The following is a 16,799-nucleotide window of genomic DNA, read 5'->3' on the forward strand; positions in this document are numbered from 1 at the left end:
ATGACCTTAGCATTTCAAAGTATCAGAACAGCTTCTTCTTCTATTTCCCCGCACGCCAGCTTCAAAGTCGACGGGTCATTTCAGCACAGGCATCGCAGCTCCTGAAATATGGAGTTTATTGCCTATGAGATCCTGCAGGCTACTGATATTATGCACTTCAAAGAACTGGACAGTAAACTAAAGGTAAAGTTTATGCGCAGTCAAACTGTAATTAGCTTGGAGCTACTGCCCCCTGATTTGATGTACATATCCATCGTCTGTATGAATAAAATAGATTTTCTCTAGTCATCCATGTAGAATATGCACAACTGATAGGATAAAAAAAATACTTGCCCATACAGCGTTTCTCTCTTTTTTGCCCTAAGGGAAATTAGACTCAGGTGATGCGTCAGTGCACATCCTGGAGTTCGGGCTGTACTCGAAAATATAAAACTATTCCGCACACCATTTCACATCATGTTCCACACAAAGGTTTCGCAAACCAGGTCTTAAACATTGACTCATTTTTCAAAACCGTTCAACCATGACATTGTGTGGAGCGCCAAAATAAATGAAGACAATGTGTATGAAACCTGACGGCGGTCATAAATTTATTTAAATGCAGGTCAGTATTCTGAGGTCATGACTGATGACTTACAGCTGGAGAAGCTCATTAAATTTAGTTGATCTTAAATTCACCGCATTTATCTTACCTATTATCACCTGTCCTTGGTTTTTTCCAAAGAACAAAAGAAAAAGCTTTCTTACACTTCTCAACAGAATAGAGACAAAGGGTTTTAAAATAATAAAAGATTTTGGGAAACCATTATGTAAGCACTCTGACAAAAAACGCCGCTTCTAACGAGTTCCTGGCATTGTATCAGAGGAGCGACACTGATATTTGCTTTGCATGTTCTCTGTTTTGGATGCTGAAGTAAGCCAGCACAATGCATTTGGAAAGTTAATGGATTAATGGAATTTTGACTTCATTTCCTGAGAGATCGGCCGTGGCAGGAAATGTCATTGCTAATGAAACTAAATGGCATCTAAGACTGCAGCATGTCCTCCGCTTGCTCCATTACTCCCACAGATTTAGTGGTTAGCAAACCTGCAAATTGCCCCAAAGTGAATGTGGCTTAGCTACAGCCCATAATATCCATAATCCCTTCCGAAAGGCATCAACACCCATCTACACCTCGGTCGCCCGTTTTAGGGAAATGACTAAACATCGTCACGATGACTTCTCATATGTAATCATGTGATCGTATTTTGGTGAAATATTTATTATTCATCAATAATTGATGGCACAATTCCAAGAACCATTAAGAAAAGAGCCACTTATGCTCTATATGTAATTAAGTAATGGGCAGAAACGCATCTCAACATCCTACTTGCCATAATCTGGTGTGTTCAAATCCGCTGTGACCCGCTCGTCTGCACCTGACACAGGCCATTATGCTATCATGTAGCTGCACTCTGGCTAATGGAGAAGCAATATAGCTATAAGCTTTCATAATAAACTATAGTTTTAAACCTAATTGGAGATGGAAGGAGGCATAAATCGATAGACGTGTTACACACAGCGTTCAGACACGCACAGGGCCTCAAAACTTTTGCATCTCAGGGACAAGCATTTTAGCTTGACATGCCATTGAGGAATTTTATATACAGTATTGTGCAAAACTCTCGAGCCTCCTATTTTGCTTTCTAAGAGTCAGAACTTTTTATATTTATAATGTAGTCTTGAGAAACAGTTCTCTAGGCTTCCTGAAGGACTTTCTTTTGTCTGTCATTTTGAGTCCAGTCCCTGAGCAGTTTCAGAGAAATGTTTTTTATTTGTCAAACCACACAGTGACCTTTGAATCATTCAAGCATAAATGAAATACATCTAACTTAAGTCCTGATCCAGTGAGAAACAGGTGCAGATGATGACAGATGATCAGGCCGGTCATTAGTATACTGATGATGATGAATGCTGAGGGGTTGGAACAGACGAGAGGGGAAATGAGGTCGCTGCTGAGGCTGTTACATAAACAACCAGTTTTAAAATGGTACCTTCAGGCACTTTGCAGCCTGTCGCAATAAAACATGCTCCAATTTCTATAGTTCCATCTACATCAATTCATTTAATTAAATATAAAGAAATGTGTCCCAAAACTTTTGAATACCTACTCCCTTCGTGCAAACCAGTCATCCAAGTCTGGAGCAAAGGATCAATGGGTTCTGTCCAATTTCAGGAGCAAGGATGTCAAAATGGAGGAAGGGAAAGATGGATAAAATATTCAGAGTGCCCATGTTTTAAATATTGAATCCAGATTAACAGGTTTAGCGTTTAGCATTGCACTGTTGTTTAATAAAGGGGAGAATATTACCTGTAGCCACTCAAACCATTTGGATTGTTATCCAAAAGTGTGTAATTTAGACATTTAGTACACCAATTAAAGACTTGTTTCAGCTGCAAGGGTGCCTCTGTGTTTTTCATGCAGCCGGATAATTTCCAGCATTGTTATGCTAGCTGCAGGTAAAGTTAACATGCATAGACCATACGCATTATGCCAGGAACCCTCAGGATGGTAGCTGGTTAGTAAGCTGGCTATGTGTAGTGCTTGAGAATACAAGAAAGAATGACTGGAGGCCCAACAGTACCACTGTAGAGCAATACAAACAAAAGGAATATGAGACAAGTAGAGCGGAATCCAATTCAATAAAACATTTAGCTACAATCCAATCTAATCATGTAGCTGAAGACTTTCAGTTTAATAGCCCGTCTCAAGATCTGTGGCAGTCCCAGAATATAAACGCGTAGAACCAGTGCTTAAAGCAGAAGTATTACCAAAACAAGGTTATGTTGGATTACTGTATGGCTGGGCAAGGTTACTGTCAACGTGGAGTTTTAAACTTTCCACACCCAGCGTTCCCTGGATCAGCTGCAGATCCACATAACCTCAATACAGTACACAACTATAATGTCAGTACAATGATTTACGGTGAGTATAATCCTAAAGAGCACGCTCCGTTCAGCAGGGACGTTCATAGTAGAACATATATACACGAGTCCCTAAATGCTGTCTCCAGTTCGCTTTGTTCGAGTGCATTAGTGCTTAACAGTAACAATAATGACTCTGACATCTTTTAAGTGGCCTTTTAATTTTAGCATTAAGTGAGGCTGACTGCCTCTTCACAACACTTAGGACGGAACAGATAAACAGCTAAACCCCAGTCATTTGGGAACAGTGTAGTGCTTATATATATATATATATATATATATATATATATATATATATATATATATATAAACACTCAGAAGATAAATAATTGCCTTTAAACAGTTATATATGATATTGACCTGTGGATGATCTGTATTATGTACAGTACTACTCATATTTCATGACCTGTACTAACTGCACTGAATTTCTGCTTCTGAATAAATAAATAAAATAAATAAAGGCTAAAGCAATCTGCCTTTACTGTCTTATTGTGTCAACGTGTGTGTTATATATTTTGACTCACAGTATGCCTGGGCAGAGGCAGCAAACTGCATCCGCAAGTAAATAAAACTGTCAAAGAGTCACGTGAAATATTCAATCTTTGGCTGAAAGTTTGGAATATTTATCATTAGTTAGAATTCAACTTGCTGCCAAGAATATTGTGTTCGCTACTGCTATCAATGCTAGCCTACCGTAGCATTAGCGATGGAGAAAGGCTACCTTAGGCAGCTCGTTAATAGCTAAACGTCCATGCTAATGCATTGTTATTGTGGTAAAGGAGATTTCTCATTTTATAGGAAGTCCTTGTTTACTCCAACATCCTTTACATAATTTCTTTGTAAACACACACACACACACATAGAGTCATCTCATCCCACTCATGATGAAATCATGTTAACACAGCTGGTGTTATGCATGTAATTGCTTAATCATTTTTTATTTCCCCTATGTATGGACATTTGGCACACACACTACATGAAAAGGTTGTTAATTTCTAATAAAAAGCCACATGTACACAGCTAGATGTGTAACAGTACTGTTTATAGAGTGGTGTACAGTGCTGTGTTGTACTGTAGGACTCGGGTAGACCTGGCATCCTTTGGTACGTAGTAGTAGATAATAGTCTTGAGAATATGGCATTTTTATTAACACCTTAACATTTACAGCATTTTAGCAAAATGGTTTAATAGGTGTGTGAAATATCATTAGAGAAAGATGTTAAACTAGCTGACATGTTAAAATGTTTATAATCGGTAAATGGTGTTAAGATTTGGGATACCGACGCTGGCATTTCGGCATTATTATACGTAAAAAGGTCAGGATTTAGAGAAGGAAATTATTAAAATATTAAACTGCATTTACAGTTCATATGAAAAAAAATCATAACCTACTGAAAAGCCTCTATCAGAGCTCATGTCTAAAAAAAGGAAGATACAGGTCCTGCAAAGGACATTTAAGTAGTACAGACAAGCCTGTCCTATAAATAGTAGCTGAAAGTCAGAGAACCTGGTCCCTGAGTGGGAAAATTGGCAACAGTCGAGGACGCCTCGAACTGGGACACACTTAAACCATACAGTGACCGATTTCTCTTGATATGGAGTTGGAGAGATTTACATACAGTGTAGTGGCGCAGTGCATCATTAATACACAAACCTGAAATGTGGTCCATCTGATCTTTGATGTTAATATTGATTCCTCTGCAGCACACTTTGTTTTGTTTTTTTTACTCCGGTTTGTAAAATGTCACATTCAGCATTCAGCCTTCCAGGAAGCGAGTACACTGGTTTAGCTTTTTTTTTTTTTTAGTTTGTTTTGTTTTTTCAGCATTTTTCTGCCACGTGACACTAACCCTTAGTGGATTGTCTTGATAAACAGCATCTCTTGTACAACCATCAGAAAATGTGCAGGTGCTAGAGAGAGGTTGCCGTAGTCTACAGGTATTGAGTGCACATGGAGAGCATAATACCAAAGGCTATAAGTGCACAATGGGTCCAAGGGGACGCTATTAATAATATTTTTCACAAGAATGATGCTGGAGGTTGAAAATGTCTACTATCTCCACAGCCCTGCACTTGTGTTGTAACTGCACAGACTAAGCTAAACCTGTTCGGTAATATCAGGGGACTCAAGTCTTATCTGTACCAGACCATTACAGGTTTTTACTTAAACCTAATCATCCTTTGAAGACCTAGAACGACTGATTTAACAACTGGAATCAGATGTGCTTCTGTTGGTCTGGAATAAAAGCCTGCAGTCTCGGCAGCCCGATGAAAATATGAATAAATGGCCCTTGTAAAGTAATAGGACTGTCAAACCCGGGTCCTGCAAATCCACTGGCCTAAAGATTTTATTTATTTCTAATATAAAATTAAATTAGCACATGCTGGTTTTGCTAACAAGCTGGCAAATTAAATCTTGTGTGTCACATGGGATAAAGCTAAACTCTGCTTTGCTGAGACTCTCCTGTGGTCAAAAACTCTCATTTTTAGCCTTCATTTTGTGTAATTTTGTGATGCTCTTCTACAGCCACCTGGTGGATATGCAGGTAAGAGTTTATGTAAGAATTGCATCTGAGAGTTGAGTCATGCCAACTAGACTTCTTCTTCTTCTTTTTTTTTTTTTTTGGTCCAAATGTTTCACTACTCATCCAAGTAGTTTATTTAGTCTGAGGGATTTTTGATTTTGAAGTTCCACACATCCTCCAGAGTCAGAGGTCCTCGTTAGGGGAAGAATGAGTGAAGTTAAGTAGAGAGAGGGTGGAGAGAGTCGTTATGAAGAACCAGCAATAAAAAGAGATTAGAGACATAAAGATGTAATGACCAGCGAGTAGGAGGAGTCCGTAGAAGTAGCTTTCCTGGGGGACTTGTGAAGAGGTCTTGACCTTTCTGGGGATAAATGAACAGGCAGCATTAAAAATAGGAGGCAAAGATTTGTATATTATCATCCTTTAATGTGTATTATCATCCACAGATTTGACATCTAGATTCTAGATTTAGCAATATTTACCTATTCTTCATTGCAGAACAGCTCAAGTAGAGTTCAATTTAATGGTGGTCGTTTGTGTGTGGGTTATTTGGGGGGTGGCCCTTTTCCAAATCAGTGATGCTGTTTTTTCCTGACATTTTACTTTTTTTTTTTTTACTTTCACTAAATACAGTGAATACAGCTGTATAAAACAAGGCCTTTGAAAACTGTAAAATGAAAACTATGTGTGGGTTCATTTCAGGCCGCAAAGCAACAAAATGGGATTATTTTAAAGAGCGTGATTCTTTTCTATACCCGCTGTACGTGTGTATACAATACATACATACCTAAGAAGATAACGGGCCAGGAATAAAAGCAAAGAAGCCGCGTATACCTGTCTTAACTTTGGCTTTGCACACAGGACTCAATCAAACACTTTATAAAACTGGAAAACACTCGAGTGAGTTGTTTCAAAGTCTGTTCAACATGTGCACGTTTAAGGAGGAACAAATGGCTTTAATATTATTATTTAAAGAAGGCAGGTAAAACACTACATTAGAGAACTTTATTATAGGATAAGGGCATTTAATGACATTTTTATAAGAAACAGGTTTCATAAAGAGAATTTAGTGCAGTTGGTTTTCTGCCAAACACAGACTCCAGGCCTGTCGAGGGCGTCCTTAAGCACGGTTTACTGTGCACCGGGTGGCCAACCTGCAAAAAACTCCAACGAACAAGAAGAAGAGGAAAATGGTTTGAAAAGATATATATATATTTATTATCGAGGACGACATCATATTAATAGAACACAATAATTACAATTTTATTTTAAATTAATATTAAACATTAAATGTCTGTAGTGTGAAATTTCCACAGAAGCAGCGACAGGCATTCGAAGTCCTTATGTTACCATGGTAACACATAGAGGAAGTGACGTCTGAGCTGGTGTTGTTTTAAATAGTGAAAATTTGTCGAGGTAGGGTCCCGTAACCGACATTGCCTACAACCACAGGAGGCAGTAGGAAACGGCCTTTGAAGTACACTTCGGAATGGAACGCAGCCAAAGATTTCTAATCGCGTTTGCGAGCTGAGGAAATGTCCCTCGCTGAGACCCGTAGTAAGAGCGTCCTTAGCACCGGAAGTGCAGTGATGGTGTTGTTACTGTTAGCAACCAGCAGCTATTAGAGTATGTGAGTCTGCGCTGCGAGGAAAGGAGAGTGTATTTCATTATTTGTCATGTTGTGTGCTTCATTATTGTTGTAAAAATGACCTCAAATAACCCCTCCGTGTTCCTTCTGATGGTTAACGGACAGATCGAGACAGCTAATGTAAGAGACTTACTGCATGATGTTACCTTGGTTTGTTAGTAAACATTACTGCAAAATAAATAAATAAATGCATGTTTGTTTCTCTGTCTTTAGTTTCCTGAGTATGATGACTTGTATTGCAAGTATTGTTTCGTATATGGACACGACTGGGCTCCAACAACAGTAAGTATAAATAATACAAATAATAATAATAATAATAAATAATACACCTATACATGCCATTCATTTTGCACTTTGTTTTAAGTATTGCTATTGTATTAAAATGCATACTATACAGCAAATGACAGGTCTTTGAAAGAAATATCCGCACTCTTGTTATATTAAACCTTCTGTTGGCTGCACTGTTGGTCTTATCGGTGCTTTCTATTCAGCGACTCACTTGTGATTTGCCCGAAACAAAAGCAGCATGCAGTGATTTGTTTTTTTGTGGTCTGAGGGTGCACCTGGTGCCGAAGAGCGTAAACAGAAGTGGATATCTGTAAACTAAATGTGGAGCGATGCTCTATGGCAAGTGAAAGTTACTTAAAGATATTCATTACTGGTGACGCGATACGGATTCATCACTACGAGTAAACAGTGTGAAACGGAAACAAAGAAAAAGAAAAAGTTAAAAAGTCGACCATCAGCTGGAAAATTCATCAACACTTACAGTTTTCTGGGATTCTTAAGGTCCAGAAGTATTGAAACATTATCAGGAAAAAGGTTCACCAATCAGCAGTGCTCGTTACACCGAGACGCTTATTAAAGAGCTGAAGACTAAACTATCCGAGGGCGTCATGATCTCTTGTGCACATCTGCACACTTGTATTTAGTGTATATAGAGGGTGAAGATTCATTTCTGATGAAGAACTGAAGACAGCGGTGCATTCAGTACGAAAGCTTGTAGAAATATGGACAGAGTGTATTGAAAAGCAAGAAGATTATGACAGAAAATTATGTAGTTGCCTTTTCTAAAAGCAGAGTATGGGTTATTTTTGACTCGCCATCGCATGTTTTTTTGTTCTTATCTTTAGGGACTCGAGGAAGGAATATCTCAGATAACATCGAAAGGAAGAGATTCCTCTCAGAACCTGGTGTGGAACTTCCCCCTGGACATTACTTTCAAAAGCACCAATCCGTTCGGCTGTACGTCTACCACATCTCTCTTTTTACATCCTCTCACCTTAAACGTGATGGTAACGTTACGTTCTGTTGTAGGAAAATAATCAACTATAGCATGGTGGGATGTTATTACATGGGTACATGGGTGAGTTACTATCCTATAACCGGACATCCTGACGTGTTATTTCCTTTTATACCACAGTAGGGTTGCTTTCCCTCTGATTAAACTATCATGCATCATAGATTTTTATTAGTTTATAGTTTAATGTTGTAGCAAAGCTTTAAAACAAGTCATTGTTTATGTTAAACGCTCATCTCCTCAAGCAGCATGTCAGGTTAATGAGAAATAAAAAAAAAACAGAGTATTTAAACACACTGACCTGGCAGAAGAAAAAAAAAAAAACTTTTAAAAACGGTGACACTGGAGACTCCTTCCATAAACAAAGTCTCCTGACACAAAGTTTTTCCACATCAGCGCATATTATTTTCTTTTTTACCACAACGGTATTTTTTTATATTTATATTATGATAAGCTGCCACTTATCACAAATGGATTTCTGACTCAGTGTGTGCATGTGTGAGTAATGAGCAATTTGAAAATGCCAGTTAGCCTTAGCTGCATGTCTTTTGGACTGTGGGAGGAAACTGGTGTACCCTGAGGAAACCGACACCCAAACACAGACCCGAAGGCGAGACTCGAACCCTCGACCGTGAAGGGATGAGGCCATAGTGTTAACCCCTACACCCCCATGCTGCCTACTTCTACAACTGTCATAGAAAATGTATGCACACATGCTGACCAATCAGAGCCGAGAATTTAACAGTGTTGTGGAAGAAGACAGTCTAGAGAGAAATACAAAATTATACAAAAGCACTCCGTAAGCTCTAATCAATCAAATAACACAGAGATAATACCTTACCCATTAATGGATTAACAAAGAAGTAAATAATAATTACTGTATATTGTAATAGCAATATATTTGTTTTATACCAGTCAATCTCCACCCAGCCCCTGGAGCACCACTGAACTGAATATTTTAGTCCTTTCCCTGCTCTACCGCACCAATTTTGATTAAGAAAAAGCTGTTAATTAGTAGATTAGTTGAATCTGGTGTGCCGGGAGCTGAGAAAGTGGTAAAATGTTAAGTACAGTGGTCGTCCTGGACGGGAGTTGAGTTCTACTGGTATAAAACAATATATTGATGTTACAATATACAATAATTATTATTATTCATTTTTTGTTAATCAGGTAATGAGTAGGGTCTTATCACTGTATGCTCTGTGATTGATTAGAGCTTAACGTACTTACGGGGCCAAATCAAATTTCCCTCTATTCTCACTTTAGTTTAGTTTAAACCACAACCACACACAAACAAACTGAATTGAAAAACCTTTGGAGTTTTAGCCTAAAGTTGGGACACGCCTTCTAATTCAAGTTGCGACTCGAGTTCCAACAACGCAGAGATAATAAGCAGACAAAAGGGCAGAAACCGTTTACTGAAAAAGAGAGCGAAACTAACGTTCGAAGATGATTTTTAAGCATTAAACAGTTAAAAACTTAGTAAGTGGTATTAGTATTATTTGAGTCAGGACTAATACAACTTACAGGACGCTGCACTAGCTGGAATCTAATCATTTATTAATCATTTAAGCAAAATCCTCCAAAAACTCATTTAAATTTCAATTACCTTAAATACTTCATATTTACTTTAGTGATTTATTTTCTACATTCTAGAACAATACTGGATTTTTTTTAAAACAATGAAATTACACATTGTATTCTGTAATTAAGTAACAAACCAGCAGTAACAGTCAGTTTTTATTTTAAGACATGAAGGTCGGCTGTTCTGAAACAGTTCTTGCGAGAAGATTATTGTGTCGAGTGCGTTTGTAAAACCCATCAGGCTCCATGATAAAACTGTCTCTCATGAAGACCTTCCCAGGAACACAAGACCAAAACTGAGCTCTGCTGCCGAGAAAAAGTTCATTTAGAGTCACCAGCCTCAAAAATCACCAATTAACAACCAGCACCTCAGATTAGAGCCGTTATGAAGCTTTACAGAGTAGAAGTAGCAGATATACATCTCAATATACACTGTTCAAAAGAGATTATTGTAGAGTTTTTTTAGACGCCTTCAGCAAAGACTATGGATTTAAAGAAGGTGTCCAAACTTTTGCCTAGTACTGTATAAAAAAATAAATGAATAAATGTAAAAAACCTTAATTGAAGCACATCCACTTCATAAGAAAAGCACACTTACCTACCAGTGTTTGCACAGTGTGATCTTCAAAAGACAAAATTTAAATAAGATTAAATAAAACACAAAATACACCTTTTTTTGGTAAAATATTAGTTTTTTTATATTTGTTGCAAAGTAAACTCGTTGTCCACTTTCATCAGGATCACCTGAACACCTTCTAATGCAGTTATTCAATTCAATAACATTTTATGTGTATAGCGCAATACACATAATAATAATAATGTTCGACAAAATCATTCCTATTGAGCAGGCATGAGGCAGCCGAGTCAAGGGCTAACTTCCTTAGATGGTACGAGGAAGAAACCGGACTCCAAAGGGAACCCAGGTGATATGTGACCACTATAACATTTTCACATAGGACCAGGCAGGCTTGGACAGGTTATTTTTGTTTAATATAAAATTTTTGTCTAATTATTTGAATCATTTAAGTGTGATGAATATAAAGGGGGAAAAAATCTGAAAACTTTTGCACAGCACTGTACACTCGACCTGTATCTGCATGATGTTATGCTTTGGGGATGGTGCCATATAAAAAAGAACCACAAGGTGGCAGCAGTGAGATGGAAAAGTCTGACTAATGAGCCAGAACTCAATATAAGGGTAAAATGTAGATGTTGAGAAATCACCAGTACTGAAGATATAATCAGTAATCAGATTTAATTATGCAACAACATTATAATGACAAACAAGATGTTTGCCAAATAAGCACATCTGGTTTCTCACTTATAAAATGATTTCGTTCTTTACCAGTTATTTAGTGTTCAGTTACTCTCCCGCAGGGTCACGGGTCTGTAAAGGCTCCGGTTACTAATCTCTAAAGCATAAAAAGGATACTGTTAGATGTCTGGAAAATCTCCCCAGGCCTTGCCATAAGCCATGAGTGTATTAAAATAATAATAGAATCACGCTTACTTTAAATTAAGAGCCTTTAATATAGCGTGGAATTGATATAATCAAAGTGAAAGTGGAATCACTGTGAGTTATATAGTCACTCACACACACATACACGCACGCACACACCCAGAGATTGTTTGGATTGAATATCAGATGTGGTATCCAGGCAGCCTAATGTGTTTGTGTTTTACACATTGGGACGGAATAAAAATGACAATAAGCAAATATGTAGAAGCTCCTGATTGTTTAATTACACCAGAGATTCATGTTTCAGCTGGTAACAAGTATTTTAACAGGTTATAACAGTTTCTCAATCCTTGTACAAGGAGGATAGAAGACAGATCCCGTGGTCGTGGAAAGATCTGTTATAAATTACTGGCCTGCATCAAATGAAGAAAACAACTAAGGAGACGGGTGGAGCTGTGTTAATGAGTGTTTTATGCATTATTAAAACCGTGTGGCTTAAGTGTCAACTTCACTCAAGACATGTGGTCGAAAAAAAAAAAAAATCACAAAAGACTGATGAACAAAGTTGAAAAAGGTCATGTGACCTGATGAGTCCAGACTGACCCTATTCGAGAGCGATGGGCGTGTCAGGGTAAGAAGGGCATCATGCATAGTGTCCACTGTACAAGCCTCTGGAGACAGTGTTATGATCTGGGGTTGATTAGTTACTCAGGTCTAGACTCATAGATGTTATGGGGCAATAAAATGAAGTCAGCTGATAACCTGAATGCACTGAATCACCAGGTTATCACATTTATGGAGAGTTTATTCTTCCCTGATGACCTTATCTCTGATGAAAATCTTTGGCATGTGCTTGTGAAGACAGTTGACCAGGCCAAAAGTGAATACAACTCTGGGAAGGAACAAATGTTGTAAACTTGCATAAGGATGCTGAAACAGCGCTGCAATCAAAGTGAACTTTGTTCACCTCAAGCAATAAGTATTCTGGGTAATTTCTGCATACGGGAAGCATTCATGGTTTAACCATACTGTGTCCTGCTTTCATGTCCATCTAGAATGATCGTGTTCCGGTTTAAGCACAGCCAATGAGACACAAGTGTAGAACGTTTTACCGTCTGCACATCCCTGAGGACTGGGGAAAGTTTGGGAAACGTTATAATAAAAATAAAAATAATTAAATCCTTCTTATACTACACTGCAGCAGGTTTGTGATTCTGTCGTTGTTGTTTTCTTTTTTTCCCCTCCTCCAAGGGCCTAAGGTCGTGGTGAGTGTGTACGGGCCAGACACATTTGGGAATGACGTGGTCCGGGGTTACGGAGCCGTGCATGTCCCCTTCACCCCGGGGAAGTGAGTGGACGTCATGCTGAATTCACTTCTTGACTAATTTATCGTTTGTGAAATCAATGCTGTAATATCGGCTGATGACACACACGCTGCGAGTACCAGTGAACCGTGATTAACTTCAGTTTGACGTGTGTTTTGATGAATCATGGTGATGAGCAAAGTCACATCACAGAGTTAACAATGTCTTTAATATACAGGGCGTCCCAAAAGAATTTGGCATTATGTGAAATACGGAAATCTGAGTAACTTCATGTCGTAGGCGAACGAAATTAAATAGGCTTCATGTTGAAAAATCAAAGCCTTTTTTAAAATCAAACTGACAACATATTAAGACGGATGAAGAATTTATAACCGATTTCACAAAGCTTCAGAAATGTACAGTATATTCAGTACGGTACCGCAGGGATTTTCATTCCTCCAAATGCTGACATTATGCTTGTTGCCGTTTGTATGAAATGTGGCCTCATCGCTAAAAACAAGATGCTTTTTGAACTCATCTTCAAGTTTCTGTTGCAAAACGTAAAACATTAAATCTAGTTAGTTTTTACACATTTAAATTAAATTAGAGATTATTTGAGTAATGTCAAATGTTTTGGGACACGCTGTATTTAATTTATATAAGATGATGAATTTTTGCTTCAGCCACACGAGGACAATCCCGATGTTTGTTCCCGAGTCGACATCAAGGCTGCAGAGATTCACAAGGTAGGAGAACAGGTGGGGGGTTTGAGCTACACGCTCTTCAGATGTATTTTCAAGCGAGTTTTTTTTACTGTTCTGGTCACCACCAGAAATCAGGAGTTTTATTTTGAAAAAAAATGTCCCAAAAAATAAAATATTAATATTTGAGTAACTCCATGTTGTAGGCAAACGAAATAAAATAGGCTTCATGTTTTCAGTGTTTTAATGAAAGACATCAAAATTCCAGCAAAATATTCAAACGCATATAGAATTTTTTAACTGGTTTACAAAGCTTTACAAATGTTTAATAAGCACCGGCTGTTACACGACACACGTCGAGTCTGTAGAGACACGCAGAGTAACATTCTCCAGCGTCTCCGTGATTCTCTACTCGAGTTCCTCCAGGCTTGTAGGAAGAAATCTCACAAGGCGTCAAGTCAGGTGAGCGTGGTGGCCATTTCAGCAGCACATCGGCATCATCACTGAATGGAAAATAATAAATAAAACAAATAAATAGTTTTTACACATCTCATTTAAATTTGAGAACTTTTTTTTATTATTAAAAACAGGACATAGCATTTTAGAAATATTAAACATTCAGCACTGCTGGCTGGTGACTTTTAAATTTTATGCAAATGACTGCCGTTCAGTCGGATCCTTTCCATCGAAGCACGCGTGCAGACCAAATCAGATTCAACTCGAGGTTGATGCTGTTATTAAAGCAAAAACAGGGGCGTAACAGAACACTAACAAATTCTATTCTGGGTTTCAGTCATGTTCCTCTGCTGGTTATATAACATCATTAGTGGGACTTGAACCCGCAGCCTGATATGTTGCAGGCGAGAAATAGGTTTGTTCATAAGCGGTCTCAGACTTCTGCTAAAGGCAATAAAAGTGCACACAGTCAGTTACATAGAATAGACAAAGCTAATAAGACATTTATTGCGGGTTTTTAAAAAAACGAATGCAAAAAAATTGAATGCAAAGTTAACACAGGATGTCCCAGACATTTCCCTACAGAATGGACACAATTCAGCACCAACACCAGATGTGTTAGGATAAGATCAGCGTGAGTCTGAGAAACAGCTGTGTCTATACAAGGCAATGTCAGAGGAAATGTTTTTTTGGAAATGAAGTTATTGCTAAAAAAAAAAAAAAAGTTGTGCATTTCTCCCCCCCAATGTACGGAGACTTTCGGGATGAGCTGTAGTGTGTGTTAAAGTGTAATCGGATCCCTTTGGCTTATCTTAGTTAAGCAAATATTCCACCCACTTCTATTTTATAGGAGTATTTTTTAAAGTAGTTTTTTTGCTGTCTGTACATCATTTTCTATTTGAAACTCTTCTCCCAGCTGTTTGAAAAGTTCAAAATCGACAATGAAGTCTTAATAGTGAAAATGTTTTTCTTTCTCTTTCTTACTGACAGGCTTGAGAATTTGCACCTGTTTGTTAATTTATCTGTTCATGACTTAAATAAGACTTGATGTGAACACAGGAATCAATGAAGACCCTAACGAGGCACATTTATAGTCAATTAACTAAAACGAGCCAATTGGGATACAAACCTTTAATAAGTGTAATAAAAAATATATAGTTGCAAGCAACAATGAGCGGGCCCAAGCACCTGCTTAATGGGCCGGTCATCGTTTGTGTAGGATGTGTAGTGTGTTTTTACAACCTGTGGTAAAGGAAAACACCAGTGAATGAACGCTGAGTATATTTGTAGATAAACAATACAAGAGTTATCCTCCTGAGGTCCGTTCTTCGTACGTCGCTTGACACATCCGAGATGAATTGACACATCTAGGATGAGATCATCGTGCTAATTACGATCCGGCTAAGTTGGTTCTTTGAGCTCACCTGTGGTTGATGATTAGTATAGCTGGATTGAGTTGTCTAGGATTATTGCGCGCTCGTGCGTTGGTTTAAAAGGCGATATGCATCGACAGTAGAAACACTGATCACAAGCCCTTTGATTGGTTGACGAAATGGAAAAAGAGCGGCTCAACTTTTTTTTGTAACACCTGTTATATGCTGAAATGCCCCTCTGCCATGGATTGGCCCCCCTACATAATTGCTATCAAATATTATATTACAACATAAATTCATAGATTAATGATTTACAAATTACATGAGACAATAAAATAAAATAAGCAATATGAAAATAAATGTCATATATGAAAAAATAGAAATATTATGTATACTTTTATATTGTTTATTTTATAATAAAATTAGTTTCGTCCAATTCATCATTATAAAAGATTAATTTTTAATATATATAAATATTTATTAGCATATTTTTGACAAACCCCTGAAAAATAAATGTTACAAAATAAACATTATACAAGAATTTGTATTAATGGTCTCGACGGCTGTCTCATGCCTAGGGTTCATTATAATAGTAATATCATATTTGATAATACCAAACCTATGAATTTATGTTCATATATAATATTTGATAGCGATTATGTGTGTGTGTGTGGGTGGGGGGGGAGTCCATGGCAGGGGGCATATACTTTTCTTTTTCCACGTGAGTCAGTCGTGCTCTTTAACCAATCAGATGTGACCTCGCCATTTCAACCAATCATAACCCGGCAGGAGCGCAGGCTAAATCCTGTTTACATGAAATAAACCTGCTCTCGAGCAGGTTCAAGCTTACGGATATGTTGCTATGACAACAAATGCTAGAATCGCATCGAAGAACGAAACAATCCAAGATCAGGACAAATCCACAACAATCAAATCCAGCTAACTGAGTTAGCGACGTACGAAGAACGGACCCCTGGACGATAGCATATCAAATTGTGTGTAATTCTTTCTCGTCCTTAGCTGGCTGATGGGCCGACGTCCTGAGTTCACAGACCCTAAAGTCATCGCTCAGGGCGAGGGAAGAGAAGGTAAGCTCTCGAGCATAACATCCTACAGAACTTTTACCGTCGGCATTTGCCGAGATTGCGTTTACGAGCCGTGTTTCAATATTTGCAGTAACCAGGGTGCGCTCTCAAGGCTTCGTGACCATCCGTTTCAACATCGTTACCAAGGACATGAAGAAATTGGGGTATGATGTCACTCCTACAGAGCAAACGCCAGTCGCTCACCTGGAAGGAACCTGACGATACAACAACTTAAACCCCGTTTTATAAACGTACAGCACAACAGTTTAACACACAACAGCTTTTATTATAAGCATTACGTCGACTTAAATCTTTAAAATCTTCAAGCTGACTTTTTGTACATCCTGTTACTTTTATATATTTGTAATAAATAAATAAATCTTCAGGGGTTTTTTTGTT

At 38.0% G+C, this 16,799-nt stretch overlaps 1 protein-coding gene across 1 annotated transcript; it reads left to right on the forward strand.

The window, feature by feature from the left end:
• The first annotated feature begins 6,913 nt into the window (after nucleotides 1-6,913).
• b9d1 (B9 protein domain 1) lies at nucleotides 6,914-16,785 on the forward strand. The gene is made up of 7 exons (XM_053491994.1): nucleotides 6,914-7,258; nucleotides 7,352-7,420; nucleotides 8,272-8,383; nucleotides 12,733-12,829; nucleotides 13,469-13,531; nucleotides 16,336-16,403; nucleotides 16,492-16,785. The coding sequence occupies exons 1-7, from the start codon at nucleotides 7,196-7,198 to the stop codon at nucleotides 16,617-16,619; spliced, it is 600 nt and encodes a 199-aa protein (XP_053347969.1). The 5' UTR covers nucleotides 6,914-7,195; the 3' UTR covers nucleotides 16,620-16,785.
• Nucleotides 16,786-16,799: the final 14 nt, after the last annotated feature.

Source organism: Clarias gariepinus, chromosome 3 (assembly GCF_024256425.1).
Source record: "Clarias gariepinus isolate MV-2021 ecotype Netherlands chromosome 3, CGAR_prim_01v2, whole genome shotgun sequence".
NCBI lineage: Eukaryota > Metazoa > Chordata > Actinopteri > Siluriformes > Clariidae > Clarias > Clarias gariepinus.

Bases quoted from the DNA above. Each gene is read 5' to 3' on its own strand.
- b9d1 (XM_053491994.1), top strand. From the start codon at position 7,196: ATGACCTCAAATAACCCCTCCGTGTTCCTTCTGATGGTTAACGGACAG. The intron at 8,384-12,732 runs GTACGTCTACCA...CCCTCCTCCAAG, and splicing joins AAGCACCAATCCGTTCGGCT to GGCCTAAGGTCGTGGTGAGT. The intron at 12,830-13,468 runs GTGAGTGGACGT...TTTTTGCTTCAG, and splicing joins GTCCCCTTCACCCCGGGGAA to CCACACGAGGACAATCCCGA.